The 16,720-nt window shown below is 46.7% G+C and overlaps 1 protein-coding gene across 1 annotated transcript in view; it reads right to left on the bottom strand.

Moving 5' to 3' along the window:
• Window positions 1–16,720, bottom strand: part of LOC112565738 (sine oculis-binding protein homolog) — a 93,735-nt gene that overhangs the window by 33,934 nt on the left and 43,081 nt on the right. The window contains 1 exon segment of the mRNA XM_025241427.1: window positions 9,738–10,032. Within this exon segment, the coding sequence (XP_025097212.1) occupies window positions 9,738–10,032 (295 nt within the window).

The following is a 16,720-nucleotide window of genomic DNA, read 5'->3' as shown; positions in this document are numbered from 1 at the left end:
TTAGACGAACAGAATCCTTTCTTGCCGGCCTCTGGGTAAGCAGGCTCTAATGCCCGGAGAGCTAGACGGAGGTGGAGAGAGAGAGAAAGAGTGAGTGTGTGATAGAGAAAAAAATACTGCCATGAATTACACACTGTTCAGCGCATCCTGAAACCTCTCGTCAAAATCTCGGGTCGACGAGAACATTGTAACCTCAATAAAAATATTTTTTTTAAAAAAACGGAAAACGAGGCAAGTTCTGCAAGGACTGTAGGCAAGACACGGAGTAGGAGTGTAGGTAAGACATAGACTGTAGGCAAGTCGGGTGGACTGTAGGCAAGACATAGAGTGAAGGCAAGACAAAGACTGTAGCCAAGTCGGGTGGACTGTAGGAGAGACGGGGACTTGTAGATTATCATCCGATTTCTGAGGTCATCGCCAGGTTCCTGTTACCGACCCCCGCCACGAGATAATCTTACTTACGCTTCATAATTGCGTCCCCTGTCGTGCAGCATTTTGCCGCTGTCTCCATCACTCACTGCTGCCGCTGCTGCTGACTAGTAACTTCCTGCTTCTCTCTCTCTCACAAAAACTGAAGTCTTGTTTCCCCCACTCTCTTACTCGAGGACAAAGAAAATGACGACGAAGAAAATTCCACTACGACGATATGTTAGTGGGTGTTGTGACCAACAAGGGATGTTGATGTCGTATGGCACGTGCACTAGAGGCACAGCAGCGCCACGTAGCGACAGCCCAGGGTAATGAGACTGACCACACACCACCATCTGTCCAGTCACAACACCACAGGACCGCGACTGTAATCATCTTCAGGTGTACGATGTAGATATTGTAGAATGTAGATTGTCTCCATATCACACTTCACGACACGGAGAGTAGCAAGTATCAACACATCGCGAGACTACCAATATCGACTGTTGGCGACTCCAAGACAAAACAATAACAAACAAAACCCAATCAGTAACAAAAGTAACCGTTGGAAGATCTAGTACGACAGTAATAATAATTCCTAGCAAGACAATACTAAAAACAGTGTTCGTCCACGACTAACAACAGCCACATGTCGACAGTACCCAAAGCAAACTGTTACCTGGCCTGAGACAATAACAGCAACTCATTCAAAACAATAATAACATATCACACCAAAGGCAGGTATGTGAGTAAATATTAGCAGCAGTCGCTACATGCAATCGTCTGTACCGAGGTGTGCGTCTCGTGTACGCGCGATCTGACGCACTTACAAAGCAACCTCTACCTCCCAACCTAACCCTTACCTACCTTCACCTTAAAAATAAAAAGGTGCCGGTTCGAATTGCTGTTTCTTGACATGCCGATTCACAAAAAAAAGAAGACATCATTGCTGTCCGTAGCAACCTCCCCTCCCCTCACCTCCTTCACCTCCTTATCCGCGATGTCGCCGCCTCTCCCTGGCAGCGTTCAAACACGACTGTTTGCTTGCGTCTTATCTTTCCGTCGATGCGGGTGTCCGCTTACCCGACCCCTGGGTGCTGCAAAGGGGTGGCTGACGACTCGGGTGCAGTCGATGGCGGCAGCCGGAGTGTCACGAGGCAGCAGTGTCGGTGTGCGAGGAACTCAGAAGTCAGGAAGCTGAGAGAGAGGCTGAGAGATCCAGTGATGTCACCAACTCCTGAAGATGGCGGGTAGGGCTGACGTCATGAGAGTACGTGTGGAAGTCCTGGACAGGTAACTCCAGACACAATAGTAAGGGTGTCCACTCACACACATCGAGATGTCATGCCAGAACTATTGACCGACTGCGCATGAGTAGAAGTGATTAGCATACGATATGATGCAGAGGTCAAAGGGCAAGAATGCTGTCACTAGGACAGCAAGGTGACGCTATCAAGATTCCAGACGAGGTCTGCATTTCGTGGACAGAACTCCTTCCCAGAGGGTTATCTGTCCCCCGTGTCGACCTCGCCCTCAACAGCAAGACAGCGCAAGCAATCACCTGACCTCAGTGACCTGTCGTGACGTAGGCTGGAGTCGCAGAGACTACCCATGAATCGTCAGTCGTCGGCAGACGGGGAGGGGTGACGACAGAACCAGACCATTCTGAAGTCACAGGAGAGTTCTAGATGAACGACGACCAGTCCGACAGATTCTACAAATAGGATCGGGCAAAAGGTCAGGAAACAAACAAATAGTTTCTCTTGTCTCTATTTCTCTTTCTTTCTCTCTTTAGCTTCTCTCTCTCTCCAACACGCGATGTCACTCTAAAAAGGATGCTATAAACAGAGAAGTTTTTTTTTCGGTTGTCTTAGATGACACAAAGATTAGAGACTTTCAAGACAACTCGTCTACAACCTGATTATCGATAAGTGTCCATGCGATAGCGCTGAACACTTCTCATCTGTCTGCACTCGACTTGTGGCGACGAAAACTCAATCCCACAATCCAGTCAGGTTTTTTTTTTTTGATCCGTAACCGGAAGTGACGACAGGAAGCCGTCAGGAAGGGCAAGGCAGCCAGTCATGGCTGACGGGCACACAAGAGTGTGGCCGGCATCTCTGCCCCTCCCTCCTCCTCCTCCTCCTCCCTCCTCGTCGCACGGACAGCGGTCACTGGGCCGGAGAAGCCCCTCCGTGGCGGCTGTTTGCATTAAGACGCCACTGGATCCCCCCTGCCCTCCTCCGCATCATACAAGTAATAAAGACACCTCGCATTCATCGCGCCTGATGCTTGCCATGAATCAAGGCGCGGGCCCCGGCAAGCCGAGACGCCAAATTCTCCGGCAGGGGAGGGGGAGATTACTCTGGAGCGGTCTCCCCTTACCGGGCTGTTGTCGGCCTTCCGATATGTCTTCACTAAATTCTGCCATCGCCTGCCTGCCGGACTGGATCCACCTTGTTGGTGCGCCGATGTCCGGGGACGTATCGTCTTCCCCTCGTCGCCTCTCGACGTGGTCGAATCTATTTCTGCTGTCCGACTGCCATCGGGTCTGGGACAGGAAGTAGCGAGGTTCTCGGCGCTCGGCGTCTACTGTCATCTAGTGCTTATTGCTTCGTAGGGATGGGAGGTTGGGGGTGGGGTGGATGGAAGCGAGTAGGGGGTGGGGTTCATTTCGATGCAGTGAGTTCTGCTCATCGACCATGCGTGACTTCACGCAATGCGCAGCAGTCGTGGTGGAGGAGCGGATGTCCCCATCTTGTCCTCACGACCGCCGGCTTTCGTTTCCTAAAGACACTCGGCACGGCATCTTCTCTTTGGAAGGTTCTTCTTCCCCTTCGTTTTATTCTCTGTTCCCGTCTCTTGTCTCATCAAACATCCTAGCATCGTCTCATGTCGGCGGATGCGAATGTGGCAAAAGTGGGGTCACGTGGAGGTCAGGAGATTTTTGGGCTGAAAGCCACCTTCCTGCTCCCCCCCCCCTCCCGAACTCTCCACTACACAAATGTTCTCTGTAAAAACGAACTAATATATGCAGAAATATAACATAACTGTTGTTTGTTAATCGTACAAAACGGATCTTTTTAAGCAGATTATTGATACTGCACAAGGACCATAACCATAAGGGAAAGAGAGAAAGAGAGATGAAGGGTTTGTAGATGTCCTATCCTCTTGTAACCGCAAGTTGACAACTGTCTCACCTCGTATCACCTATACTCAATGTGTAATATTTATTTAACGAAGTCATTTATTTATTTAATATTTATTTAACGGAGTCAGCAGTCACTTCTGACTTGTCCCGCAGACACTGTACACACCTGGCTGTCCAGTCTGCAGACAGAAGGTGAATACAGAATCCTCCTCCACTAGTAGCATCTACAACAGCCAGCAAACCGACACTTTACATACCTGAGATCAGTTTTCACTCGACCTCCCACCAAATATTTCTCGTTTAATTCCTGAAGGCAATTATAAAATCTCAGTGCACATCTTGATGAAGATGAAATGAAAGGTTTACACTAAGACAGGATTGGGAGTGGACAGGACCTCGCCATGATAAATCTTTGCAATCTTTTCACAGATCACTACACCTACTGTCCTCGTTCCAGAAAACGACAGAATCCTCAGGATTTCGCACTTCTGTCTTCACATGGATTCTTTCTTCTCGAGTCTCGTCTAGTTGTTGTCCTCGTCTTCCAAGTTTGGTAAGTATACCGCAATGGCTACTTGCCACCTTCTGGCTGTCTCTCGGAATTTCTGTATTGGGCGAGGAAATTTACTAATTCTTAAAAATAGAAAACTTCTCTTCTCATGCTCTTATTATTGGATGTTTGTTTTGAGACCTAGTAATCAATTGACAAGGCTGTGTCACATATGTTTACAGGCTACAGCTTGAGGACCAAACAACGCAGCAGGAATCGTCCTCGGGGATGAGAGAAGTGACAGAGAAACATCACAGCCATGATGGGAGCTGGTGGGATGATAAAGGAGGGCTAGGATGCTTTTACGAAAGGACATGCCAAGGGAACCAAACTGGCTTTCATTTCATTCTCATTATCTCATCTCAAGCACACACACACACACTTGTAGACAATAAAAGAAAGAAGAGATAAACACACACATAAAGAAATAAAAACCTATATCGAGACACTAAGACACTCGGCGACAAAGAGATTTTCAACTTTAACACACCGTTGTCGAAGAAACAAGAGGGTGTCAGGTACGGGTTAGTACGGGCGAAGTACCCGGGGTAGAATGAAGGAAAAGCTGGTTTGTGAAGTAAGTGGGACTTCTCTGTCTCTCCACACTTCTCTGTCTCTCCACACCACCGCCTGCCCCACCACGACCGTGTCCACACTTGCTGCGCCCTCCCCATGCCACCACCTCTCCCCCAGCAAGACCGAGCCCAGCAGTATCGTGTTGCTGGCGGTCTCCCCACACTGTCTCTCCCTCCCCGTGGCTAAAGCAAACACGTCCGCCAAATCGTGCAATATGAGAATGTCACCAGCTTGGAACTCGGGCGCCATGACAGGGTCGCGTCGTTCACTTTCTCCATTTTTTTTTTCTCTTCTTTTCGCAGTTTTTGTGTACATGTGTGTGTTTGTTGGTAATATTCGCTGCAGATGCAGAGCAGCAGCAACTTGACTTCTTCACTTGACTGAAACCCGACTAAAACGTTGGACTAAAAGTTAAAGTGACAAACCCTCGAAAAAAGGTGAATGGAGTTCTTATCTGAACACATGTAGTTGAATATGTGGATATATTGGGCAAAGGGTTTTTTTTTTTAAATATAAACATCACATGTCTGAACATATTGCGTCCGGTGAAGAAAAGTGTTTAGACAGCGAGTGTGAAATATCAGAAGCCATAGTTTTTTTCCTCTCAGAAGCAGCAGCCATGATGTATTTAGTTTAGAAACTTTGTTTTACATGGAAATGTTGTACAGACCTCGCTAAAACCACAAATGTACGTCACTATGGAAACAGTTGGAAGGGTAGTAGAGTGTCCGCTGCAAGTCACGTGACATTCAGACTGCCACTGTACCAACAGGCCAAACATATTAAAGTATAATAGTCCAGGCAATCGTGATGGAGATGTTATCTTGCTCTCATCAGCTTCCATGCGAGTGCTTGGATGTGTGAGAGAGAATGCATGTGCGCATGCGCCCCTTGCTTGCGGTTCAGCGCCCTATAAGGTGACGTATCATTTGGGGAGACAACTGTGAAACCAAGCCGTTTGTCTGCGGCTCCACCCTAATTCCAAACAGCCGGAGGCGAGCTATTAACCCCGTAGATTGCTCACGTGGACGGGCCATAAAGCTGGAATGTCCTCGACAGATATTAATGTCAGTTATGAGCCACACCCTAAAATACACAAAGACATAGGCGCACACGCACACACACACACACGCACACACACACGTCACGCACGTATGCAGCATTCACTTTCCACACACACACATGCGCGAGAAAATGTAGTAATGCACTTACTGATAAACACACGTATTTAGTTACAATGTCACAAACGCCCACGTGATGTGACGTGCGCACGCTGGGACCCGTGCGTGACGTGGTGTGGGTAGTACGTAACTAGTGAAACATACCGGGAGGAAAACAGCGAGCAGTTTGAACATTGACTAGGATTATTGAATACATACACATAAACAAACAGCCAGACAAACTGTGTTATATTTACACGTGCTTTCTGGTTACTTACAAGGTAAATCTGTCCTACAGTCACACACAATTAATTGCCCCTTGTTTAAGCTTGAGAGAGACAACTGTGATAGGAACAAAGCCACAGAGAGGTCAGAGAAAATAATTGGTAGAGAAGGAAGAGGAAGGGTGAGGACCACAGAGCCTGCAGTGGAGAGAGACGATGAAAGCCGAGGAAGACGAGAAAGATAAAAAGATCAAGGGAGAGACTGGACACAGGTCACAGGTCACAGAGCTCCAATGGAGGCCTCTGACCAGCAGCAGGCATGACGCCGACCGTTTTGATACACAGACGTCTTGGATACTCAGGTGTGACACACAGCAGGTGACCCTTGGATGCACTACAGGTGTGACGCGCAGCCAGGCGACAACAGTGACCAGTAGACTCACGTGCCGTCACGTGAGGGCGAGATGTGCGGAGAAGGGGGACATCAACAAATGTCTGGGAAAACAATGACTGCAATGGTCACCAAAGGCCAGAACATAAAACTTGACGAACGTACTCTCTGCTCTTCAGGTCCGTACAACATCCAGTTTGAAATTCTTAAAAACGTCCATCCATTTCATTACTATAAATAGAAAATGGCTGCGAAAATAAAAAAATCACATCTATCCCTACCTACTTCTTTTTTACTTGGTACCACGAAACAACGGGCACTCTTTTTTTCTATCCTTCTCTGAAAGTGGAGTTTTCTTGCTTATTCTTTTTTAAGCGAATGGAAAAGCAAAAGAGAAAGAATTAAAATAAAGAGCTCTAGGAATGAGAGATGGGCGGAAAGGCAGAACACAAGATCTCCTACTTATTTGCCATCATGTTCTCGGCGGGACGAGCTGTGGTGATGAGGCGGTGAAACTGGAAGCCATGAAGTGTAATTAGCTCTGGCGTCCGACCCTGATGTCTTGCGGTGCGCAGGACGGTGAGAAATGGCGGCCATGTGTGCCACGTGACAGGTACCCAGCGGGTGGCAGGTCCTCGCCGCTGTTTAGCGGTCGGCAACTTCCGTGAAACTCAGTACGAGCGGAGCAGACGACCGATTCTCATCGTTGTAGGAGAACACGAGGGCAGGAAGCTCTCGGTGGGGTATTGTAGAGGGGGAGAAGTGTTTCTCCTTTTTTTTCTTTTTTTTTTTTTGGACTTGATGATCCAAACTTTATTTGTGAAACGTCTTTTAATCTCTCTTGTGATGAGCATCTCCTCCCTGATTTGAGATTTTGTTGCTGTGTATCTATTGGAACACGCATCTGCTACATCATCCGGCATATCTGCTACCCTCGCCTCTGGCAACAAGAACACTTTTTCTCTGATTTTTTTCTCGATATATCCCCACCCCCAACTCTTTCATCAAGGACTTACCCTCCATTCTCGCATCACAAACCTCTACCTTTCCCTCCTTCACCAGACCAGGGACTTCTTCCCTCTTCAACCCTCAGCTACCTTCCCTTAGCTGCAACCTCTACCCTGCTTTGTCATCCAGATATCCACCCTCTGTAGCAACAACAACACCTACCGTCTGCAGCATGCAACAAGGGTATCTACTGCCCGGGTGTACCTCCGACATCTGCCTCCTCTTCCTTTCCCTCCCAGCTGCAGACGCGGCAGCGACCTCCACCAGCGGCGATCCACCGTCAAATGTCGGCGTTAGTATGGCTGAACACTGGCGCCATAAACAAGTCGCCGCACGACGGCCAGTGCGCTAATTAGCATCCGGGGTGGCTGCATCGTCTTTCACGACCCAGCAACACCCGGCTACACCCCTGATGACGACCAGTGAGATAACTGTCACAATGTCTACCTCAACGCAATCGGTTAGGAGTGTGACAGAGAAGTGCTCTATGACCTCTGACCCCTTTTTTTCAGGAAGACTATACACGTACAAACAATTAAAAGGAAAATGTAATTAATAAAGTGATTGCAGCCAATGAAAGCGTAAGTATGAAGTGTACATCGTGGTGACACGGGTTTTCTCAACAAAGACTTCGCTGATGGCCACGTCTGTTGGTATCCACACGTCTCCTCTCGTGTTGTGAGCTGAGTAAAACAACAAAATGTACTTTACAGGGTAGGTACAAACATGATGATGATGTAGTTTTATAGCGCGCCAGTATCCGCATCACAAAGATGCGCTCAATGCGCGGTGATCCCAGCAGCCACCAAACTGCAGGTCAAATGAAAACTTCAAAAAAGTTTAAACAAGTGAGTCTTCAGATTTTTCTTGAAAGATCCAATACTATCAGACTCCTTGGTCGAGAGGGGAAGCGAGTTCCACAAAAGCGGGGCTACATTGGAGAAGGAACATGCACGTCTTGAATTCACCCGTCACCCCGCTGAGGAGCAACAAAAACAAGCACGTGCTATTTTCTCTAAAAAGACAAACATGACGTCATTTCCTCCTTAGCAACGGTTTTTGCTTCGCCAGGAATACCTCCACAACCTTCCTCTGATTAACAGATTTATTTAGCTCCAACAGCCGAATGCAACATCTAGAATAAAGAAAATATAAAACTTTGTCGGGTAGAACACCCGGATCTATGTGTGGGTCATCTTGAGGTCAGATTTACGATTGTCCACCCACCATACCAATGTTCATCAGGGGGATGGACTACCAGACATTGCAAAGGCAGAGTTTATTTTTCAAACTACTGTTGGCGAGAAACATAATGATCATGCCATTTTTTTTTTCTTTATTTTACAAAGCTTTCGGCGCTTTTCTTCATACCATCACGCGTGCGTCGACCCACAACAACAACACACACATCAAATTTTCGTTGTCTTTCTTTCCTTCATAATCTTCCTCTGTCCAGCTCGCACCTGTACTTTTTGAAAGGTATCATGCACCGTTTTTTTTATAGCTGTTTGTTTGTTTATTTGTTTGTTTTACTGCTTAAACAGCGGGCCCGGTTGGTGGGCTACAGGAAAGGGTTAGGAGAGGTAAAACAAAATCAACATTTGTTTCACTGGTGTCCGGGGCTCACAGACCAGCAACATTGCCTCCCGTTAATTGAACCTGCGTCACGCCGACGTTTCTTCCACGTCTGAAGACGACGGGAGGCCATGACGTCACGGTGAGTCGGCTTCTAGTCGCGAACATTCGGTGGTGGGCGGTCAAGGTCGGTCTAATATTCAAACATTTTCTCAATGTAAACACTCTCTTGTTCTTCTTCATTCTTCCCGCCCTCCTTTCTGCAAACATCACTTCAAGAAGAGAATAAGTGTTAATTTTTCTCTGTCCTTATGTTTCTCGTTTGACCGTTGCTATAGATACTAACTGCAAGCTAGCTACACCCTCGTGACGTCATAGCTATGGAGGCGTCGGTAAAGTGCAGTTGAACCAGATCAACTTGCTTTAAGCCCCTGATTAGAAGGTTTTGTTGTTTTTTTTATTGTTGTCACCTGCAAACGACCTGACGCTTTGTCGTTAATATTTTTGGATAGTAATATTTTGGATGATATCTGAGAATGCAAGCGAAATGGCATTCATAGCGGTTGTAGGTAAGCCGGGAACTCATTTATCAGACACTTTTCTCTTCTCTCTCTCACACAGACTCAAAGACCTCAGACATACCATCCCCAACCCACACACACACGAACACACCTATAACGAGGTCTGTACTCACTCAAGCGTCCAGTGTCGTTCTCCTCGTCTCTGGGCATGCGCGCGCTGCCCGCACTGTCCGGCCGTGGCGCCCCCAGCTCTGGGTCGTCGTTGTCGTCGTGGATGTGGTTGTCGTCCTCGTCCTCGGCTTCGGCCTCAGGGGTGTCGACGTGACGGCCGGCGGCCCGTTGGCGAGGGGAGGAGGCGGTGGGAGGCTGGAAGGTGGACAGGGAGAGCTGCGCCGTGTCCTGGCTCTTGATGACGTCAGTGTACCCGTACCACCCCAGCAGCTCGTTCATCGTCGTCTCGGCGAAGTCCTGATCAACAGACGAGAGGAACGCACACGAGGTCAGAAAAGGACAAGGTCAGAAGACAAGGGAGATAAATCATTTGTGGCGGCGACGACAAGGATATGATGACGACGATGACAAAAAAACAAACAAACTGAAGAATGCTGTATGGAAGAAGTTGTGATGGGGGGATGTGGGTGACTTTTAGACCTTAAAGATGATACTAGTCTGTCATCAATGATGGCGTAGATGATGGAGTGAGTGAATTCGCTAAGTGACTTGATAACGATAATGTTGACGACGCCAAAGTCGATGACAAAATTAGCGACGACCATGATGACAAAAACGACAATGATAACAGCTGTGACGATCACTGTGATGATGGCTAGACTGAGATAATAAAGGGAGTGAATGACAGGTGGAGTAGCCGAGTGACACGCGTATTATCAAACAGGAAGAGAAAGGGTAGCGTGGGTTATGAGCATGCGCAGAAGAAGAAAGCAGCGGTGACCCGCTGTCGGGTGTGAAAAATGTGACGAGGGAAGACGAGAAGTCAGAGCGAGGCTGCTGTGACCGCTTGTCGAGCTTCTCGAAATGAGAGTGACACACGACAGGTGATGACGACACGTCATTACGCCCCAGGCCCAGGTCCAGCCACTTCCTCCCAGCTTCCTCCGGGCGAGGGGTGGACAAAAGTCATTATCAAACACGCAGGTTTCTTAACGAGACTCCATCTTCTCCCTCATTCATTCTTTCTCTCTCTTGTCTCTTTGACTGTCCTGTCTCTCACTTGACATTTTTATCTGTCTATCATATTCTGTCTCTTTATCTCTGCCTCTGTTTCTATCTTTAGATCGTAATATCTCCTTCCTTCACGCCCTTTATTTTTCGTTTGTTTTGTTTTCTACCATTCTAACATTTAAAAGCAGAAAAATGTGGTTTATTGCCCCTGGATGAGGATAACCCCTAATGTAGTCCTTGTTATCTCGCCACCATCCGCGCAACACGAATGTTGGATGAAGGGACAGGAGTGAGGGTCTATGATCCATCACTGGAGGGGGAGGAAGAGATCCCTTCTGCTAGAAAGTGTGGCGAGAGGTGGGGTTGGCGAGATAACGAAACTGTACTTCATGCAATAAGCAACTTCCGCAACCGAAGATTATTCACAAAGTTTGTCTGCTTGTGTTTGACGACGCCGAGGGTTGATGTCTGTTGTCCGTTTTATTTAAAAGCCAAGAAAGAGAAGATGGAGGAAAATGCCGCGATCTGATACAAGGCAGTTGGTTTGTCGGGCTAATTTGTTGTCGAGGATGCACTGAGAGGTAGATGCATCGATTGATGTCCAGTCCAAAGTCATGCACGTTCTTGCGACAGGACTGGATGGACAGTAAACAACGCCGTCAACAATGGACAGAGAGTACTGACAACGACTCCACCCACGCATGAGCATCGACAGAGATCCGAGCAGACACACAAACAGAGGAAAGAACACGCAGACATACAGACACAACATGTAGACAGACAGAAACAAGGATCCGGAGGGTCATGTCAATGAACACAACCGTATTTCGTTGTAATGCTGTCAATAAAAAAAATTACTGATCAACCTCTGATCTGGAAAGAGGCAATCCAGCATCTATGAAAATAAATAAGTAAATCAAGACAATATGACCATGTACTTAGAAGGAAGGAGGAAGTTCTAAAATTAGCATCGTGAGCCCAGCGCAGTCATCACGTGCTGATGTTAATGTTTGTATTCATGCACACTTGGCTAAAAGGAAAAAAAAAAAGAAAAAGAAAGAGATATATAAAGGACAAAAAGCTGTGACAGATCGCAAACTGAGATGGCTGGCTGATAACCACCAATCACTATTTCATTGTAAAAGAAAAAAAATCCAAGGAATTAAGGAGGTTGTTTGAGTGCGAACTCACCAAGGGGCGAGAGCGGAGGAGCAGGACGGAGAGAGAGAATGTTGAGGGGTACAGCGTGGGAGGAGATTAGGGAGAGATAATAAATAAACTGGGTCGGAAGGGATGGAGAGAGGAGACAATAGCAGATGAGAAGAACATGAAGTACTCTAGAACCACACATAGTAAGGTATGTCCAGAAGGTAGATAAAGTTTGCGAAACATCAACAGGTTGTTTTTGTGTTATGATCGGCAACATGCATCACCACGACCTGTGTACATACACAGGAAAACTCTCACGTAAAGCAACGTTTGCTCTCGCGAGATTAAAAACAAGAGAGTGAGATAAAGATAGAAAAAGAATCAGGAGAGAAATAAAAGGAGAGAAATGGGAGGTAGGAAGAGAAAGAACGCGGAGAGACAGAAAGTGAGGAGAAAACGAAAGAGCGAGAAACAAAGTGAGTGAGTAAAAGTAAGAGAGAGAGGTCTAATATGGGAATATAGGAATATACCGCATGTTCCTCATTTCCATCTTAACTGTTGCCAGGAGATGAATGGCAAGTGGAGGGCAGGGGCTGCGGGGGCAGTTGCCGACAGACCAGCATCAGGTTGCGCGCCGTGGGCCCCACGAGCTGGTCTGTTGGACGCACGACAAGTCTCCATGGACACGGATCACAACACAAGATGCTCCAGCTCTCTGGGCGACACTTCGGACTCAGGAGACAGAACCAGAGACTGTGTGTCTTGTCACAGACCATGTCTACTCTCATACTTCTTTCTTACCAAAATTAATATGGACATTTTGTGTCACTGGATGTGGCAATCTCCATATTTACTAAGTCACTAGCCGCTGTTTGATGTGGTAATCTGGAAGTTTGAATCCCCAACTACCTTGACAGGTAATGTGAATGTTTAAATCTTCAGTAGCTTGACAGGTAGTTTGGGTTTTGGAGTCATTAGCAGCGAGATCCGTGAGATGAAAGGTGGAAGTCGCCCCAATCTCTCTCAGGAATCTCCACCCCCGAGGCCGACAAGAAGACGATCGTTTGGGGAGTAAGCTGACAGTTGATCATAAAACTGTACTTGTTACATGTTGCACCTGCATGGCAAACCACAGCGCCGCCTAGTGTTGCCTGTTTGATAGCCCTATCATCGCGCACGCTCCGGCAAAACCCAAGTGTCACGTGACCCTCGGAACTTCACAAGTGCTGGTTGTTCCTCCTGGACAACTGTGGAGGATGTTCTTCCCCTAACAAGCCGCTACAATACCCGCCGATATGTTATCTTCCTTCCTTCCACTCCGGCACAGACCGTCTTCACACACCCAGTGATGCCTTTCTCTTGACAAAAAAAAAAAAAAAAAAATTCAAGAAATGTTTTGCATCGGTTGTTACATGATAGTTGCTGGCAACATCCACGCTCCACAACGATGGTGTAAATAAAGTTCACAACACCACAAGGATCAGCTTGTGTCTCCAAGCCAGAAGGACGGTAGAGATTTTATAGTATACAGCAAGTGTGGGTTGATGCTGCTAGTCTACCACAATATCGTACAAAGATATTTTTATAAATGTACAGGTGAGAAAGCTTCTCAGACCAAAAAGCTCGTTTTGACTCAAACTTTGGGAACTGGAGTCTTGACGAGAGATGAACATATTTATTTGAACTTTGTTACTTGCAACAAGAGGATATTTGCTTCCACTTTACTCTCCCTTCCAACAAGAAAACGTGCTGAGAGAAACACCAGTCTTCATCAGTTGACGGCAGTTTGAGGGGATGGAGGACAGGTGCTGGAGTATATGAAGATTGTTGGTTTTTTTTTTTTAGCTTTGTGCTTGATACAGTAAACACAAACACAGGGAGCAGGGTGGTGAAGGGGATGGTGTGAGAGGAGGATGTTCACTAAACAGGTTTGAGACTGATGCTCACTCTTCCCAGCCACCCACCATCACATTTTTATTTTTTGTACCTCCCTTACTTGACAGAGTTTCGAGTGTTTAGAACTGCTGCGACGGCAATCACAAACACTAAATATTTTTATTTAAAACTTGATCAGGCTGCGTGCTTGGAATCTTTTTAAGTCCTAAGTCTTCAGTCGGACCAGAAAGCCTAGACGCCGGATGAAATGGATCACTCACTCCAAACTAGTTTTCTCTCGACAACAAAACTTTCGAGCTTCCAATCGTGTTCCAGTCTAACTCGAGCAAGAAAGTTTAGATGGCAAACTAGATCGTCCTCGTCTTTCTTCATTGTCGCCAACTGGATTACTTTATCGCGATTAACCCTTTAAAAAGCCGCTCTTGTTTACCAAACAAACTTTTCCTTTCTTTTTTTATTTTTAACCAGCAGTTCTCACTTAACAAATGTGAGAGAAGCGCCGCCTACACCCCGGCATCACCATCCTCCGTAGTGATGAGAGTTTATTCTCTCTGCCAGCAACATTCATGGACTTGGGGATGCGACCGAGCAAAGCTAATTGGTCCAGAAAAGATAGGATGTACATAAAGGAGGGAGAGTTCAGTCTACTCCTGCCATAAACCCACATCTTCCGACACAAAACCGTCAAACACAAAACGGAGCCTGGCAGAGATGCAGAAGATGGAGAGGAGAGGGAATCCATGGTTTGCCGCATCACCTCCATCCACGAGGTATGTGTGTGAGTTTACAGAGAGAAAAGCAAAAGAAAGAGGACTTTTTTTCGTTGAAACTTGAAGTCCGCAACACGATCTGATTCCTTGGAGCATAAAAAATGAAAGAAAAAAGATATAGAAGAAAAAATAGGATACAGAAAAAAATAAGTCAAGAGTAAAACTGTACAGGATGACTGAGCTCAGCTCACGTCCACCCCACCCGACTTTGTTGACAAATCTTCTGTTTATCTCAACAGGTCGGCTGACTGTTATCGCACCTTTATCACAGGTTATAAAAAAAATAAATACTGAAATGTAAGTGGAGAGGAAATTAATGTTTTTATTTATCTATTCTGAATTCTTTATGTTTATAGAGATGCAACTCATTTATTGGTTGGTTGGTTCTTTCTTTCTTCTTGCCATGTATCAAAATTCTACGATTTTTGAATTGGTGAATAACTTACGGAAGGTGTTTCCAACACTAGAGTATTGTCTGCCATCAGACAAGTCTTCCCCAGTGGCCGCCATACATCTGTTGACCACAGACAACTTCCTGGGAACGTTGAACCCCTCACAACAGCCCTTGTTTTCGGGAAAGACCACACTCGAGCCCTTAATGGGGCCGGCATTACCGTAGATACCCTGCAGCCTTGTAATCTGATTTCGCCGCGTGTAGGGTGTATTAAAAGCATAAAAAATAAATAAACGGCACAAAAAGACGAGGGGCAGAGCACAAGTTACGGCGAAACACCCTTCCTCCCTTCCTTTCCCCCCCGACCCCACCCCCTACACTTATTCCCTCCCTTTACGAGCTGCCTACTCTCGATGGCAGTCTTGCTTCGCTAGCTCGACCCCACCGAGTGAACTCGCCCCGAGAACAACTCCTGCACTTTACGATCAAACTTTTTCCCGTAACGCGATCACAACGAACGCTCTGCTCCGTCACCCGATCATCTACAGGCGGACGGGCGCCTGGGAGGACCGCTGCTTCAACTCCCTCCTCAACCTTCCTCCTCCTCCTCTTCATCCTCCTCCTCCTCCATCCGTGCGTCGCCACGTTACTTCTACTGTTTTTACTGGCCTTGCTACTGATAAACATCCCCCAGTATGCGTTTCACGGTGCGCTCGGTCTTTCTGGTTATGGTGCCTGGCCACCCGACACCGCCATCCGAGCTGGGGTCGCTCAGTTCACTGCGAGGCCACCCCCAACACCCTGTGGGTTTATTTTCCTATAATCTGTTTGTATTGGGCAGTTTTAGCACCGCCATACCACTCCACTGCAGCAAACAAGCAAAGAATAAAAAAAAGCTACTGTCCATCCTTCCTGTCTGCGTGTCATCGTGGGGATGTGGGTGTTAGTGAGTGATAATAAGTCGGTTAGCATCTCGTACTTTTTTTTTTGGAAGTCAACGAGGCAAAGGATCGAACCTCAGTGGCGGGAACCCCACCCCACCAGGTCCTCCTACAGTCAGATGAAGAGTGTTGTTCAGGTCTGCATAAGTGAAAAGGATTTTTACCGGAAGGACGACTCATAAAAGCAAGATTTATGGGATTGCTGTTAGGATTATAGGATTTCGGAGGCATCAGGTTTTAGAGGACAAGTATCAGGCACGTGATTTCTACGATCGCCATCTTGGAGGTAAAGTGTTGGGGGTGTCTGGGTGTCCGGGTGTCCAGGTACACGAGCTCGCGGACCACCTCTGGTACAACATCTCCAGGACTGTCGCTAGGAAACACGTGGAGGACACACGATGTGGAGGATGGTCAGTAACAGATACATTACCTCGCGGATTTCCTGGATTTCACGAAATACAACCCTAGCATGGAAAACAGTTCAGAAGGTCCATAAGGACTTTAGCACATCACTCATTCCACTCCATGATTTCGAGATATGACCGCCCACCTCTCTCATCACCTGCGATTTCATCTTTACCACAAAAAATGATGGTTTATTAAGGAGACAGTTTCTGAGAAAAGAACATCTAATATCCCTGACCGAACTATTACACTGTTTACGCACCGTCTTCCAAATTAAAGAAAAAGAAATCCCCAGAAATTAAAACAGGCAAAAAGAAATAAAAAACCCAAAGAGACAAGTTTGATAAATGAAGACTCTCCCAATCTTCAAACAAAATGAAGAGAGAGAGAAGGGTGTAATTGTTCATGTTATAAAAACA

Source organism: Pomacea canaliculata, linkage group LG6 (assembly GCF_003073045.1).
Source record: "Pomacea canaliculata isolate SZHN2017 linkage group LG6, ASM307304v1, whole genome shotgun sequence".
Taxonomy (NCBI): Eukaryota; Metazoa; Mollusca; class Gastropoda; order Architaenioglossa; family Ampullariidae; genus Pomacea; species Pomacea canaliculata.
This window is presented reverse-complemented; position numbering and strand designations above follow the sequence as displayed.